We start from the raw sequence: 16581 nt of genomic DNA on the forward strand, positions 1-16581 counted from the left end.
ACCCTAAGCACACAGCCAAGACAATGCAGGAGTGGCTTCGGGACAAGTCTCTGAATGTCCTTGAGTGGCCCAGCCAGAGCCCGGACTTGAACCCGATCGAACATCTCTGGAGAGACCTGAAAATAGCTGTGCAGCGACGCTCCCCATCCTACCTGACAGAGCTTGAGAAGAATGGGAGAAACTCCCCAAATACAGGTGTGCCAAGCTTGTATCTTCACACATAAGAAGACTTGAGGCTGTCATGTCATCTCTGCCAAAGGTTCTTCAACAGAGTACTGAGTAAGGGGTCTGAATTCTTAGGTAAATGTGATATTTCCGTTTTTTATTTTTAATAAATGTGCAAACATTTCTAAAAACCTGTTTTTGCTTTGTCATGGGGTATTGTATGTAGATTGAGGGGGAAAAAAACATTTGATCCATTTTAGAATAAGGCTGTAGGTAACAAAATGTGGAAAAAGTCAAGGGGTCTGAATACTTTCAGAATGCACTGTATGTATATCAATATTCTAAAGTTGATATGATGAATATTGATACTATTAGCTATAAAGTTACCTCATGAATGGCTACTTTGTAACCGACTGTCCCAACGACTTCTCTTGGGTGGATTCTTCTTCTCCTCACCCGACACTCCGTAACCTAGCAACGCGGGAGCAAGTGGAACCAAGATGTTCCTCCGTGGAACAACGCTTTGTCGATTGAAATGGGGCCGCATGAAGCAGCAGTGGTGACTGGGAAAAACATTCTCTACCCTTCCTTAATCAGTTCTCAGAAAAATACATGTAATAGTTTAAGGTAAAAAGGAAATAAGCAGTAACCATGGGAAGATGCTTGCTTATTATTAGCTAGGTTTATTTGTCAGCTAATGAATGAGTCAATATTCGATTATAAGCAATTTCATGCTAGTGTTGCGTTGGACTTAGTTTGGACGAGACATTTTGTGCATGTGCCCGTTGCCAGCCCCTGTACTTATTTAGCACATCTGATATCATGGATTGTATAACCTTGGGGTAAGTTGACATAATAGTCGGGATGAAAGTGTACGCTTCCGATGAATTCAGTACAGCTGTTGTCGGATTACTTGCTACATCATTTGGAGAGATTTGACATATTCCATGATAGCTGGATGACTTGCTAGTTTAGCTAACTAACGTTACTGTACTGCACTGCCTCGTTGGTTTGTCAATGTAGTTCTAGTATTAGCAATCTAAGCGAACAGCGTGAGTAAAAGGTAGCCCAAGACAACTGTATGTTACCTACCTTACTTTGTTAGTACGTTCGTCAATAAGAGTGGCACATACTTATTGTAACGTGGTTCTAGTAACCAAGTAACGTTACTAGCTAGCGAAAGAGCTGCCAAATTACTAGCTACGAACATCAGCTGCTAAATTACTGTGTTAGCCAGTTAGCAACTGTAGCTAGCTACTCTTGAAGCATACATTACAATACTTTATTGTAGTTTAAAATGCGTGTTCAGTTATTTTGAGTAACACGAACTTATCTCTAGCATTGTCTTTGGAATGACAGTGGGGTTTTGTTAATACCATTTTTGTACAAGTCAAAGGGCTGGGGTTATTATGAATGAGGTTAATGATCTTGAGTTATCTTGGGTGGGCCTATTAATGTCCAGTTTATTGTCCTTGACCAGTCGAGAATCTAATGACCAGCAGCCGACCTGTGACCCCGAGGAAGATGCCATGGATGTGGGGATGCACACCTTCAACCACACCCATATGAGAAAGGCATTTCAGCTGATGAATGACATGAGGAGGTAGGTTGGTTTCACCCCTGCCTAGTATCCCCTTTTTTCATCACTGAAAATAAGCCATGTGATGGCCTTTGTAAGATGTTGATATAACCCAGTGTCATTAGACACAGTAATAGCCTTCACATTATACATAATGGCTTATCCTTGGCACCGAATAGTCTACTTTGCAATGAATGACCTAATACTACAGTAACCTCGGCACACAGCTGGAGCACTTATTTACAGTTGACAGTTATTTATAAATCCTCAGTATGATGTTGACAGTTATTTATAAATCATCAGTATGATGTTGACAGTTATTTATAAATCATCAGTATTATGTTGACAGTTATTTAGAAATCCTCAGTATGATGTTGACAGTTATTTAGAAATCATCAGTATGATGTTGACAGTTATTTAGAAATCGCTCCGTATGGTGATTTGGGAAAACACTGTTCAACCATCTTTTGTGTTTACAGTAAGAATATGCTGTGCGACGTTCTGTTGGTGGCAGGAAATGTAGAGGTGACAGCTCACAAGTTGGTGCTAGCCTCCTGCAGCCCCTACTTCTGTGCGATGTTCACAGGTATTTGTGTATATAGGCTACATTTGTAATCATTGTGAAAGCCGCGGGTCAAGTGACAGATGTTGTGAATGTGAAGCCCACCTTATTGTGACAGTGAGATTATTTTTTTCCTCATGTCACATAAAACCTTCTCAAGTGGGTTCTCTCACTGTGTGTGGTGGACAGGGGACATGAGTGAGAGCAAAGCCCAGCAGGTGGAGATCAGGGATGTGGATGGCCAAACACTAAAAAAACTGGTGGACTATATCTATACAGCTATGATTGAAGTAACGGAGGACAACGTTCAGGTGAGCTACAGCGTCCCTATCTGTGTCCTCCGACATGTCTAAGTGCTTACAGCAGTGGAGTCAATGGATTCTTTCATGTTTGCTTTGGAATTCCTTCATTGGTCTCTTCAGAATTATACTTTTTATGTGGCAGGAAGTTGTCTCTCCCTACCAGCCCTTTCCCTTTCTCCAGCATTACCAGTCTGCTCCTTCCTTCCTTGCTGTTGAGGCCAAGGTTTCTGCAGGCAGGGCTTTTCCTCTTATTATTAGCTCAGGAAATGTGCATGGAGGGAGAGGAAAAGCTCTCAATGTTTGCAATATGCCTGCTTTGTGTGCGTGTGTGTGTTTGTTTTAGAATGGCATCCAAGCCTTGTCATTAGATTGGCTCATTTTTCATTGTATGTGTGTGGTGCTACGGTATTTTCCATTTTAGCTCTCAGAATGTGTGGGCCACAACTGCTGAAAACACCCACTATAATAGTTAGCCTGCAGCTCCCTGTTCAGACCTAAGGGCAACAGGCAAAAATGAAATCACAGGCCTAAATTAAAGGAGAGCCTGGCTGAGTGACCTAGTTTCTGTGTGCCTGCCTGTGTGGGGATGTGGACAAATGGGAGAGCTGGGCTGCCTGTTAAAGGACACAATATTACTGAAGGACTGGCAGGCTGGAGGCTAATAGACCAGAGAAGCCAAATGTCTCCTTTAGAATTGACCACCGGTACACATCATTCTAGTTGTCCGGCTATAGTCTGAGAGCCAGGGCTGCAGAGTTCTCCTGTTATCCCTGCTGTCTCTTTTTGGGGTTTTTCACAGCTTAAGCTCTTATCCTAGTAAATATGTGTCTGTTTCTGACTCATTGTCCATTCTGAGTGGCACTGACATTATGGATCATGGCCCCCTGTAGATGAAGTTGGGGCTCCGTTTGGGTTGCCCTTAATTTTGGTATTAACCCGACCGAAATAAGTTTGCTTCCCATAGATTCCTCAAACCATTGAATAGTATTCAAATCCTCTGAATTCTAATTGAAAACATGGAGATTTGTTTGGTGTTAGAAATGAATGACAAGGAGAGCATTTTCCTGCTGTGTATTCTATTAATTGACCAAATGATATTGTCTTGTATTGGGCCCGCCTTCTCTCTCTGATGGCTGAACTGAGAGTATCCAGTCTCCTGCTGCGTGTTCTGATCCCTGTGTTGTGTCTCTGTAGGTGCTCCTGCCTGCAGCCAGCCTCCTGCAGCTGATGGACGTGAGGCAGGTGTGCTGCGAGTTCCTGCAGAGCCAGCTGCACCCCACCAACTGTCTGGGCATTCGAGCCTTCGCCGACCTCCACACCTGCACACAGCTCCTCAACCAGTCCCATGCCTACTCTGGTTAGTGGAGCCCCACCTCACTTTCACGTTTCACCAGGCAGAGAGTGTAAGCTTAGCGGAGGGGATGGAGAAACTGCCCTCTGTCTTGGTCAGTCAGTATGAACAGATTGCCGTTAAAAAGCATACAGTGGGTATTTATGACAGACTACTTTGAGCTTCAAGTCAAATCAAATCAAATTTATTTATATAGCCCTTCGTACATCAGCTGATATCTCAAAGTGCTGTACAGAAACCCAGCCTAAAACCCCAAACAGCAAGCAATGCAGGTGTAGAAGCACGGTGGCTAGGAAAAACTCCCTAGAAAGGCCAAAACCTAGGAAGAAACCTAGAGAGGAACCAGGCTATATGGGGTGGCCAGTCCACTTCTGGCTGTGCCGGGTGGAGATTATAACAGAACATGACCAAGATGTTCAAATGTTCATAAATGACCAGCATGGTCGTATAATAATAAGGCAGAACAGTTGAAACTGGAGCAGCAGCACAGTCAGATGGACTGGGGACAGCAAGGAGTCATCATGTCAGGTAGTCCTGGGGCATGGTCCTAGGGCTCAGGTCCTCCGAGAGAGAGATATTGTCTTGTGAAGTGAAGGGAGTTCTTGACTCAGACTGCTTTTAGAAGATGTGACCCACCCTGGCTCTGTTTTGCATGGACCTCGTTCTGCTCAAACCTTGTAACCCATCTAAATGTCAACAGAATATCAAATTTGACCTTACGTTGTAGAGACGTGGTAAACTGCTGGGGCTTGCTGGCCGTATGCTGATAACCTTTGTCATTGCTCAGGGGTGTAACAGACCGTGAACAGTCTAGTTGTCTGTCTAACTGTGTGCTTGTTTGTTTAACAGAGCAGCATTTTTCTGAGGTGATGCTGGGAGAGGAGTTCATGGGCCTGTCTCTGCAGCATGTGTGCGGTCTCATATCCAGTGACAAACTCACAGTGTCCACAGAGGAGAAGGTAGGCCAGCCACCAGAACATCCCAAACCAACCCCTTCTTTTCTGTTCAGGGACAATGCAGGCTCATATCCTATTCTAAACTGTGAAGTGAGGATTGTGGCAACTCCTTCTTCTCTTTGCTATCAATGAGCTCAGTACAGCTCAGCTCTCAATCGCTCTCCTCCTGGTCTTCCTCAGACAACACTTATCATAACAACAGGCTTCCCATCACTCACCATGACAATAGACTCCCCATCTCTCACCATGACAATAGACTCCCCATCTCTCACCATGACAATAGACTCTCCATCACCATAACAACAGATCCGACTCCCGATCGCTCCCTGTGACGGCAGAGTCCCCGTCCTGCTGTAATAGAGGACAGCCCTGTCACAAACAGCCTGGTCCAAGTCCCAGAGTGACTTACCACATAGGGAGAGAGAGCTGTACCTGAGCTGTTACTCCTGCTACTGCTGTTGCTACTGCTGATACTCTTGCTGCTTCTCCGACTGCTGCTACTGATGCTGATGCTGTTGCTACTCCTACTGCTGTTGCTACTCCTGTTGCTGCTACTGCTTTTACTACTGCTTTTACTACTGCGGGCACTACTGCTGGCACTACTGCTACTCTTGCTGTTGCTACTCCTACTGTTGCTGATGCTGCTGCTGTTGCTACTCCTACTGCTGGTACTACTGCTGGCACTACTGCTGTTACTATTGATGGCACTACTGCTGTTACTATTGATGGCACTACTGCTGGCACTACTGCTGGCACTACTGCTGGCATTACTGCTTGCACTACTGCTGCGGACCCACCACTCCAGGCCTCAGGCTCCACTTGCTAATGTGCTTACAAAGCAAAGTAGCCTTCTCCTCTTCAACCGAAGTACACAGCAACATGACACCAGCCCTGTCTCTATCTGGCCCCCGTCTCGTATCTATCCATTCAAAGCTCTGATCCTCTATCTTCAGGGATTAGAGCAGGAGAGTGGAGGAGCAGGTTGGATGAGAAATAGCGAGGGATGGTAGATGGCTGTCTCAGTCTGTGTTCAGATAAAGGAGGGGAGTCAGCACAAGTTAGATCCAGTTCTTGTTCCCCTCTTGGTAAATGTAATTAACCCTTTGTGTTCTCTCTCTCTCCTCAGGTATTTGAGGCCATTGTTGCATGGATAAAGCACGACAAGGAGGCTCGTCTGGAGCACATGCCAAAGCTGATGGAGCACGTTCGTCTGCCACTACTGTCCAGAGATTACCTAGTACAGGTGGGTCCTACTGTCCAGAGATGACCTAGTACAGGTGGGTCCTACTGTCCAGAGATGACCTAGTACAGGTGGGTCCTACTGCCCAGAGATGACCTAGTACAGCTGGGTCCTACTGTCCAGAGATGACATAGTACAGGTGGGTACTACGGTCCAGAGATGACCTAGTACAGGTGGGTCACTCAGCACCACCATTCACCTTGTTGTCAGATAGCATGAATAATTAATCAAGTATCCACATGCTCCATCATACAAATCAAACTGTGATATTTGAAAACCCACTGCATTGTTTTATTCAAGATGGTGTACTTGACAGATAGTGAACTTGTTTCATGTGTCTGTATTGCTCACTGTGCTGTGTCCTGTGGAGCAGATAGTGGAGAAGGAGGCCTTGATCAAGAACAACAACTCCTGTAAGGACTTCCTGATCGAGGCCATGAAGTACCACCTCCTACCCGCTGACCAGCGCCACCTCATCAAGACCGACCGGACACGCCCACGCACGCCTATCAGCATGCCCAAGGTCAGACAACACTTGCATCACACATGGACACACACACACGTTTGTTTTACTATCCTTGTGGGGACCAAAACATTTATTCCAATAAAACCTTTAAAAAAAAATCTTATTTTCCTTAACATAACCTTAACCCCTATCTCCTAACTCTAAACCTAACCCCTAAGCCTAAATTTGCCTTTTTTACTTTACTTGTGGGGAACTGGGAAATGTCCCCACGAGTGAGAATGTTTCTTGTTTTAGTATCCTTGTGGGGATTTCCGGTACCCTCAAGGGGAGCAATACAAGCTCACACACAGTTATTCATACCCACTGACTGAACCAACCGGAGCCCTATTGTTGTGTTAGGTGATGATAGTGGTGGGTGGGCAGGCTCCTAAGGCCATCCGTAGTGTGGAGTGCTATGACTTCCAGGAGGACCGCTGGTACCAGGTGGCTGATCTGCCGTCCAGACGATGTCGAGCAGGTAAACACACCTCCCTCTGGCCGCTGCTACCTCTGAAATCACACACAGACACTTGTCTGTTCTACTGGGCAAACCTAAAAGCTTTTAATATCTCTCTCTCTCTCTCCTTCCTCTCGCTCTCTCTTGCTCTCTCTCTCTCAGGTGTGGTGTTCATGGCAGGGAGGGTGTACGCTGTGGGAGGCTTCAACGGCTCGTTGCGGGTCAGGACGGTGGACATGTACGACGGGATGAGAGACCAGTGGACCACAGTTCCCAGCATGCAAGAGCGGCGCAGCACTCTGGGTGCAGCCGTGCTGGGGGACCTGCTCTACGCTGTGGGGGGCTTCGACGGGAGCACAGGTACACAGTCCTACACCGCTCTTCTCCCCTCGCATCACCACTGCCCAAGACCAGTGTGTAGTCTAAGAAAGTGTGTTGTCTAAGTGTCCCAGCAGTCCTTTGAGAGGCAGTGGAGCGTGTTGCAGTGTGACTGAATGGAGCAGGGAACAGTAGTACCCCCAGGATGAATGTCTAGATTGTGTGGTTGGGCACAGTGGTGATGTCACCCTGACTTTATGTGATGAGAGAGAATTAGTGTTACTGATACAGTGGAGAGGAAAGAGGACAGGGGAGAGGAGAGGAGAGAGCATTAGTGTTACTGATTCAGTGGAGAGGAAAGAGGACAGGGGAGAGGAGAGAGCATTAGTGTTACTGATACAGGGGAGAGGAGAGAGCATTAGTGTTACTGATACAGTGGAGAGGAAAGAGGACAGGGGAGAGGAGAGGAGAGAGCATTAGTGTTACTGATACAGTGGAGAGGACAGAGGAGAGGGCATTAGTGTTACTGATACAGTGAAGAGGACAGGGGAGAGGAGAGAGCATTAGTGTTACTGATACAGTGGAGAGGAAAGAGGACAGGGGAGAGGAGAGAGCATTAGTGTTACTGATACAGTGGAGAGGACAGAGGAGAGGAGAGAGCATTAGTGTTACTGATACAGTGGAGAGGAAAGAGGACAGGGGAGAGGAGAGGGCATTAGTGTTACTGATACATTGGAGAGGAAAGAGGACAGGGGAGAGAGCATTAGTGTTACTGATACAGTGGAGAGGAAAGAGGACAGGGGAGAGGAGAGGGCATTAGTGTTACTGATACAGTGGAGAGGAAAGAGGACAGGGGAGAGGAGAGAGCATTAGTGTTACTGATACAGTGGAGAGGAAAGAGGACAGGGGAGAGGAGAGGGCATTAGTGTTACTGATACAGTGGAGAGGAAAGAGGACAGAGGAGAGGGCATTAGTGTTACTGATACAGTGGAGAGGAAAGAGGACAGGAGAGAGCATTAGTGTTACTGATACAGTGGAGAGGAAAGAGGACAGAGGAGAGGAGAGCGCATTAGTGTTACTGATACAGTGGAGAGGAAAGAGGACAGGGGAGAGGAGAGGGCATTAGTGTTACTGATACAGTGGAGAGGAAAGAGGACAGGGGAGAGGAGAGGGCATTAGTGTTACTGATACAGTGGAGAGGAAAGAGGACAGGGGAGAGGAGAGGGCATTAGTGTTACTGATACAGTGGAGAGGAAAGAGGACAGGGGAGAGGAGAGGGCATTAGTGTTACTGATACAGTGGAGAGGAAAGAGGACAGGGGAGAGGAGAGGGCATTAGTGTTACTGATACAGTGGAGAGGAAAGAGGACAGGGGAGAGGAGAGAGCATTAGTGTTACTGATACAGTGGAGAGGAAAGAGGACAGGGGAGAGGAGAGAGCATTAGTGTTACTGATACAGTGGAGAGGAAAGAGGACAGGGGAGAGGAGAGAGCATTAGTGTTACTGATACAGTGGAGAGGAAAGAGGACAGGGGAGAGGAGAGAGCATTAGTGTTACTGATACAGTGGAGAGGAAAGAGGACAGGGGAGAGGAGAGGGCATTAGTGTTACTGATACAGTGGAGAGGAAAGAGGACAGGGGAGAGGAGAGGGCATTAGTGTTACTGATACAGTGGAGAGGAAAGAGGACAGGGGAGAGGAGAGAGCATTAGTGTTACTGATACAGTGGAGAGGAGAGAGCATTAATGTTGGCCAAGTGTTGTGCCCTGCTTTCAGAAGGTAATTTAGAGCTGCTTTGTTAACTCTTTCTTCTCGCCCTTTTCCCTCCTTCCTTTTCTCCCTCCGCCTCAGGCCTGTCGTCAGTGGAGACCTACAGCTATAAGACCAATGAGTGGATGTTTGTTGCTCCCATGAACACGAGACGCAGTAGTGTCGGAGTGGGAGTGGTGGATGGTAAGAGAAGAATAGTGTCAACAGTGCTTCTTATGAGCTTCTCCTCAGTGTCTATATAGAGCTTCTCCTCAGTGTCTATATAGAGCTTCTCCTCAGTGTCTATATAGAGCTTCTCCTCAGTGTCTATATAGAGCTTCTCCTCAGTGTCTATATAGAGCTTCTCCTCAGTGTCTATATAGAGCTTCTCCTCAGAGCATACCAAACATTAGGAACACCTTAATAGTGAGTTGCACCCCCTCCTCAGAACAGCCTCAATTCACTGGGGCATGGACTCTACAAGGTATCGAAGGTGTTCCACAGAGATGCTTACCCATGTTGACTACAATGTTTCCCACATTTGTCAAGTTGTCTGGATGGACCATTTTTGATACACATGGGAAACTGTCGAGTGTGAAAAACCCAGCAGCGTTGCAGTTCTGGACACAAACTTGTGCGCTTGGTACCTACTAACATATCCCGTTCAAAGGCACTTACATTCTTGGTCTTGCCCATTCACCCTCTGAATAGCACATATACACAATGCATGTCTCAATTGTCTCAAGGCTTAAAGCTTATTTAACCGGTCTCCTCGCCTTAATTTACACTGATTGAAGTGGATTTAACAAGTGACATCAATAAGGGATCATAGCTTTCACCTGGATTCACCTGGTCAGTCTATGTAATAGAAAGAGCAGGTGTTCCTAATGTTTTGTCCACTTAGTGTCTATAGTGTTTCTGTGCCTGTGTATTTGTCAGTTTCCTGTCTGCGGTTGTACTTTGAGCATCTCTTTGTATGTGTTCCTCGTTGTATTCCTCAGTGGGTGTGTATTGTGTTGTACAGGGAAGTTGTATGCGGTGGGTGGCTACGACGGGGCATCACGGCAGTGTCTCAGCACGGTGGAGGAGTACAACCCAGTCAGTAACCAGTGGGGCTACATGGCTGACATGAGCACCAGACGCAGCGGAGCAGGTGCAGACAGTCCTCACCATCAACAACCCTCCCCTTATCACAGACTAGCTATCCTACGTGTTTAGAAGGAGGCAATGCTACCTCTGTGCCACACAGACACACTGCACTCACACTGTCAGTGTCCACAGAGACATGGGAGTGCTGGGACTTTAAGTCCAGGGAATGTGTAATGGAGCTGTGCAGTATGATATGTGGTATAGGACTATATATAGAGTTGTAATGGGCTCGACTAACCTCACACAGTAACTCTTACTCTCTACAGAGATCCTTGGAAATAGGCAAGGTGTCACAAGACCCAAGGTCTTGTACATACAAATATTCTATTGGGATGGTTTCTCTCTTTCCCAAAGGGTTCTGTTGTGTATTTTCCCCCCCGTTCTGTTAGCTTGGTCCTGTGAGAGTGTCTCTGTCTCAGTGAAGGTTGTTGTTCTGAATGTGATCTGGTGGAGGTCCATTGGCCTCTCTGTGTGTGAGCCTCCTGGCTCTGAATGTGTGTGAGTGTCCTGTGCTCATTGTGCAGTCTGCTCAGCTGGCCAGAGGAAGTAGCACCAACACAATGCAGCCCGTTGATTCCTATGGACACTGCCTGGGTTCATCCAGGACTCTACTGCTAACTAACTTACTGGCCCATTAGCTAGGAAGGAACAGCACAACCATATCAGTGAAAATGAGACCATACAGGATGTGGTTTTAATGCACTGCAAGCAATATTTTCTTTGCGTAGGCATACACCAATCTAAACCCAATGAGCACTGAAATAAGATAATTGCCGTAGAGGTAGATGGCCCACTTAACAAGAGAATTACTGGGAGTGATCGCTCCTCCTTGTGGGTAGTTAATGGACTGCAGTTATTGCTGGGAAACATCTGTAGCTTGTGCAAGTACATGTGTTTGTGGGAATAGATATAATCAGACGTGTGTGTGTGTGTGTGCAGGTGTTGGGGTGCTAAGTGGGCAGCTGTATGCAGCAGGGGGTCATGATGGGCCCCTGGTGAGGAAGAGTGTGGAGGTGTACGACCCACCTAGTAACACCTGGAGACAGGTGTGTGACATGAACATGTGTCGGAGGAACGCTGGTGAGTAGTCTGATGCAACACACACACTCCCCTATGCCCAAATGTTCTGCATATCATTGTCTCTAGAGTGTGTGTGTGTGACTCACTAACCTCATCCCCTGTGTTCATGCAGGTGTATGTGTGTGTGACTCACTAATCTCCTCCCCTGTGTTCATGCAGGTGTGTGTGCTATAAACGGACTGCTGTATGTGATTGGAGGAGACGACGGCTCTTGTAACCTCTCCTCAGTGGAGTATTACAACCCTGCCACAGACAAGTGGAGCCTCATACCCACCAACATGAGAAACGGCCGAAGCTATGCAGGTAACCTTTCACCTTCTACCTTTCATACCACCTTTCAAATGCTTGTCTCTGCATCCAAACTCAGAACCTTCTCCTTTGAAGAATTAAGACATGTTGGTCGTGAGATGGTTTGGTGTTGAATGTGTTATGCTGCATTTAGTGTGTTATTAATCATTGTCCTGATATACCCTGCTATATCCACTCAAGGTGTATCCGTTATAGACAAGCCTTTATGACTATCAGGCCCCGACGGCAGCAGGACCCCACAGCCACAGGTAGCAATCAAAGGGAGCCACACAGACGTCTGATTTCACAGTCAACTCCATGGAGTAACACTAGCCTGACGGGTGGCTCAGGAGGGAGGGAGACCCCAGCCCGGACAGTGCTCTGCGGAGCTGCAGGCTCAGCCCTGTGACTGTAACTGCATTCCTTCCAGGCAGAGTGGACTTGAGAGAGACATTGGTTTCCATGGTCAAAATGACCCCAAGACTCAACAAATCTGCCTGGATCAGAGTGTCTTAAGACTGGAGGGGGCCTGTTTTCCTTCAGCCTCACGGGGCCATTTAGCTACATTAGTATTAGGAGGGCCTCACTCCCCTCGGACTCCTTACAACTGATCAGAGGGGGAAATAAACTGGCCTTGTTTTAAGGGATGGACTAAATGAGCTAGGACCAAGAAGAAGGTTGTTGATTGGCCTGGGAAACTAGACTGCAGTCAGTCTGCGGCGTGGGACTGTGACCGTGCAGACACACATTGTGCTAACATGGGCCTCTCAAACCAACAATGAGCTCTGGCAGTGTTGTAGGACTTGAGTCTGACTCAAGTCCCGATTTTCTTTATTTTATTAAATTTTTTCAAATTTTGTATTTGCACTTGGACTGGATAGGCTACTATAATAAGGAGAATATTAGCAGCACTGGGTGCGCAGAGCATCGAGGGTTCTGTTCTCTAGCAGTGGGAAGGACGTGCCACACACAGCCTACATCAGCTGGTGAGCTGCGGGGGAGCAAGACCGGAAGGCAGGCGCCGCCTCCAATCATTGGCCGCTACACATCGCTTACTATTTAGCTTTGACTGGTTAAGAAACAAAAACTGGTTTTTGAAATGTAAAACAGTACTAGTGTTGAGTTTAATAGTTAAACAACTTTGTAGCTATTTGTCTCTCTCTCTACCCTGAGGATAGAGAAGTAAGTTGTCTTTGAATTTGTCGTCTCGCTCTAGCCGCCCACTTTCCCCCCTGCATCCCATCGCCAGGGATGTATTCATTACTGAAACTGTTTACTGTTTAAGAACCAGGGATGTATTCATTACGGAAACTGTTTACTGTTTAAGAACCAGGGATGTAATTCATTACGGAAACTGTTTACTGTTTAAGAACCAGGGGTGTATTCGATACGGAAACCACTTACAGTTTAAGAACCAAACAGAGAAAAGGAAACTGGGAGGGAAGTACCTGAATTTGTCCAATAGAAACTCTTGTTTGCGGTTTCCGTTTGGAGTAAATGATTTAGAAAAGTTTTGCAACAGAATCGGTTTAATGGTTATACCCCTGGCTCTGACAAGTCTCCCTTTAGTTTTCAATCTGCAATAAAAAACCTAATCAAATATCAGTGGGCGGTAGCTGAGAGCCTGACTTAATTTATGTAGTAAATAAGTAGTGAAACACAGGTATAGAGTAGAACTTGTGAGGTAGTGATGATTAGTAAGTGAGGTTCTTTTCTTCATGAGGGAGTGGTGATAATCAGCCATTTGGTGGCAACTAGAAACAATGGCTTAATAAGACCTATTATAAATTGATGGACTAGTGACTTGACTCATGACTCGAACTTGGACTTGACTCGGACTTCAGCCATAGGGACTCGTGACTTGACTCGGACTCGAGCACAGGGGACTTGGGACTCGAGGTTTAGTGACTCGACCACTGATGTAGAAATGCCCTGATGATCAGGTCAGTCTCTCTGTTCTCGATTGGAGACCTATGGACTGCAGGACTGCGGCACTATGGTCACTACCAAGGTGAAACCAACAGGCTTTCACTGTCTGCAGCCTGATTGGGCGCTCCCTTTTTAATATCACCTGTGCTACTGGTCTGAAGAACTCAGCAGGCAGACTGGAGGACCAACCTGGACCAGCATTTACCAGGAGCCACATGCCTCAAATACAATTTCCAATTTTAAATCGATATTGTATTTTTTCTCATATTTGAATTGGCTGCAATGGGGCACCATGTTAATGTAGTGTTTTAAATGCACTGTAAAGACAACTGCAAAGTAATACCCAAGATACACTCAGTCTTAACTTGGCGCGCTGTATGTGCCATACTGTTTTCATAATGTGTCTGGGGGTTTGTTCACAAACCTTGTCTCTCTCTGAAGGAGAAGTGCCAAATTGATGCAAAAACAACGTTAGACAATGAACACCGTGTGTAAGAATGAATGCATTATCACCTTTTTGTTTTGTATTAAGCTAATTTACTGTAACATGAGCAAAATACTACTGTACAACTTCTGGATCAGGGCCAATAATTCTGGTTAACATTATTTCAAGCTCAGAACATATTTTACCAGGGTTTCAATTAAATGTTTTCTTTTTGAATAATAATGAATCTCTTGACTTGAAGTGGAGTTGACCCCTACTGTCTTTTTCTACGCCTAGCCTAAACTGTCATTTTTTTCACTGAGATTCTGGTATTTTAAATTATTCTATATACTGCACAATCTGTAGGTTTACTATGGTTAGCCACCCCAGAGCAATGTTGAAATATGCAGGACATAGGCAACTTGTATAATGTTAAGTATATTAAATATTTTATCAAGGTCAGTGAAATATTTTCTAAGGTTTATTTGTAGATATTAAATGATAGTACCACCTTTAGAATTCTCTTGAGCATCAGTCCTCTGTTCAGGGAGTGGTTCCATTTGGGTATATGGTTACGGTGGTTCCATTTGGGTATATGGTTACGGTGGTTCCATTTGGGTACATGGTTACGGTGGTTCCATTTGGGTACATGGTTACGGGGGTTCCATTTGGGTACATGGTTACGGGGGTTCCATTTGGGTACATGGTTACGGGGGTTCCATTTGGGTACATGGTTACGGGGGTTCCATTTGGGTACATGGTTACGGGGGTTCCATTTGGGTACATGGTTACGGGGGTTCCATTTGGGTACATGGTTACGGTGGTTCCATTTGGGTGCATGGTTACGGGGGTTCCATTTGGGTGCATGGTTACGGGGGTTCCATTTGGGTACATGGTTACGGTGGTTCCATTTGGGTACATGGTTACGGTGGTTCCATTTGGGTACATGGTTACGGTGGTTCTATTTGGGTACATGGTTACGGGGGTTCCATTTGGGTACATGGTTACGGGGGTTCCATTTGGGTACATGGTTACGGGGGTTCCATTACTGTACATGGTTGCGGTGGTTCTATTTGGAAACGTGGTTCTATTTGGAAACGTGGTTATGGTGGTTCTATTTGGAAACGTGGTTATGGTGGTTCTATTTGGAAACGTGGTTATGGTGGTTCCATTTTTAATTTTAATTTCTAGAACATCTGACTCTTCATAGAACCAAGGTCCCTTCCAAATCACCATGAGCAGTTTTACTTTACACTTTCAATGCTACTGAAACGAACCTGGCTTTTTATTAACTTGGACTATGCAGCTGACTGTGAGCCACCATTGTAAGATGTGGATTGGTAGGAGGTGTGTGTGTGAGACTCAGACTGGGAGTGTATGAGGATGACATCTGTAGTTGTCAGTAACTTTATTAGTGAATGCCATCAGCTCAGCAGCCATGTTTGTGGCCTTGTACATTACATTTCAAGCCACTTGTCATACGGAATGTAGGGCTACTTTCTGTATTGGTGGGAATAGTAATACACCATATATTATTACTAGCTATCTACAGCATGTCACTGACAATCCTAGACTGAGCAGGGTCACAGGGGGAAGATCTCAATTGCATACTCCGCGTCCTCTCTCCTTGTCTCCTTCTCAAAACCCATTGGATGAGAAAGCCATAGGACCCTCCCCTCTGACCTTCTCATCCAATGGGATTTGGAGTATGGAGTATGCAATTGAGATCTTCCCAGGGTCCCTCTGGAGAGGTGTGATCAGAGGTCAGAGCTGGACCACTCAGGGACCTGCACTGAGCCTGCATAACAACACCAGCCTGGGTTTACAGACCATGGGTGTCCAAAACCCTGTATGGCCTTACTGCGTCCATTCCACCCAACCTGTCCTCATATATCTTCAGCTGCTCTGTTTATGACCAATAAAAATGGCCTTGCATTTTAAGTGGGGGAAGTGTGGCCTTGAATCATTGTCTAACAGTGCGAAACATTAACACGATACTGTATGGGATCTTAGGATTCAGTAGGGACTGTGTATGGTGTTAATCTTTATATACAGTACCAGTCAAAAGTTTAGACACACCTATTCATTCAAGGGTTTTTCTTTATTTTTTTACTATTTTCTACATTGTAGAATAATAGTGAAGACATCAAACTATGAAATAACACATGGAATCATGTAGTAGTCAAAGTGTTAAACAAATCCAAATATATTTTTTTATTTGAGAGCTTTCAAAATTGCTACCCAGTCACCTAGAATGGATTTCAATTAACATGTGTGCCTTGTTAATTTGTGGAATTTCTTTCCTTCTTAATGCGTTTGAGCCAATCAGTGACAAGGTAGGGTTGGTATACAGAAGATAGCCCTATTTGGTAACATACCAAGTCCATATTATTGCAAGAACAGTTCAAATAAGCAGAGAAAACGACAGTCCATCATTACTTTAAGACATGAAGGTCAGTCAATCTGGAAAATTTCAAGAACTTTGAAAGTTTCTTCAAGTGCTATGATGAAGCTGATTCTCATGAGGACC

The 16581-nt window shown here is 45.6% G+C and overlaps 1 protein-coding gene across 2 annotated transcripts; it reads left to right on the forward strand.

Annotated features, from left to right (window-relative positions):
- The first annotated feature begins 499 nt into the window (after positions 1-499).
- klhl3 (kelch-like family member 3) lies at positions 500-15995 on the forward strand. Of its 2 annotated transcripts, none has more exons than XM_031789869.1 (15): positions 500-792; positions 1646-1768; positions 2224-2330; positions 2496-2617; positions 3803-3965; positions 4809-4918; positions 6042-6158; positions 6529-6678; positions 7021-7138; positions 7280-7477; positions 9284-9385; positions 10206-10334; positions 11270-11410; positions 11570-11713; positions 11900-15995. In XM_031789869.1, the coding sequence occupies exons 1-15, from the start codon at positions 701-703 to the stop codon at positions 11926-11928; spliced, it is 1845 nt and encodes a 614-aa protein (XP_031645729.1). In that variant the 5' UTR covers positions 500-700; the 3' UTR covers positions 11929-15995. The 2 variants fall into 2 exon arrangements, with proteins under 2 accessions (XP_031645729.1, XP_020357787.1); XM_020502198.2 differs by having other exon boundaries at positions 502-1007.
- Positions 15996-16581: the final 586 nt, after the last annotated feature.

The sequence above is a fragment of the Oncorhynchus kisutch genome, linkage group LG15, assembly GCF_002021735.2.
Source record: "Oncorhynchus kisutch isolate 150728-3 linkage group LG15, Okis_V2, whole genome shotgun sequence".
In the NCBI taxonomy this organism is placed as follows: domain Eukaryota; kingdom Metazoa; phylum Chordata; class Actinopteri; order Salmoniformes; family Salmonidae; genus Oncorhynchus; species Oncorhynchus kisutch.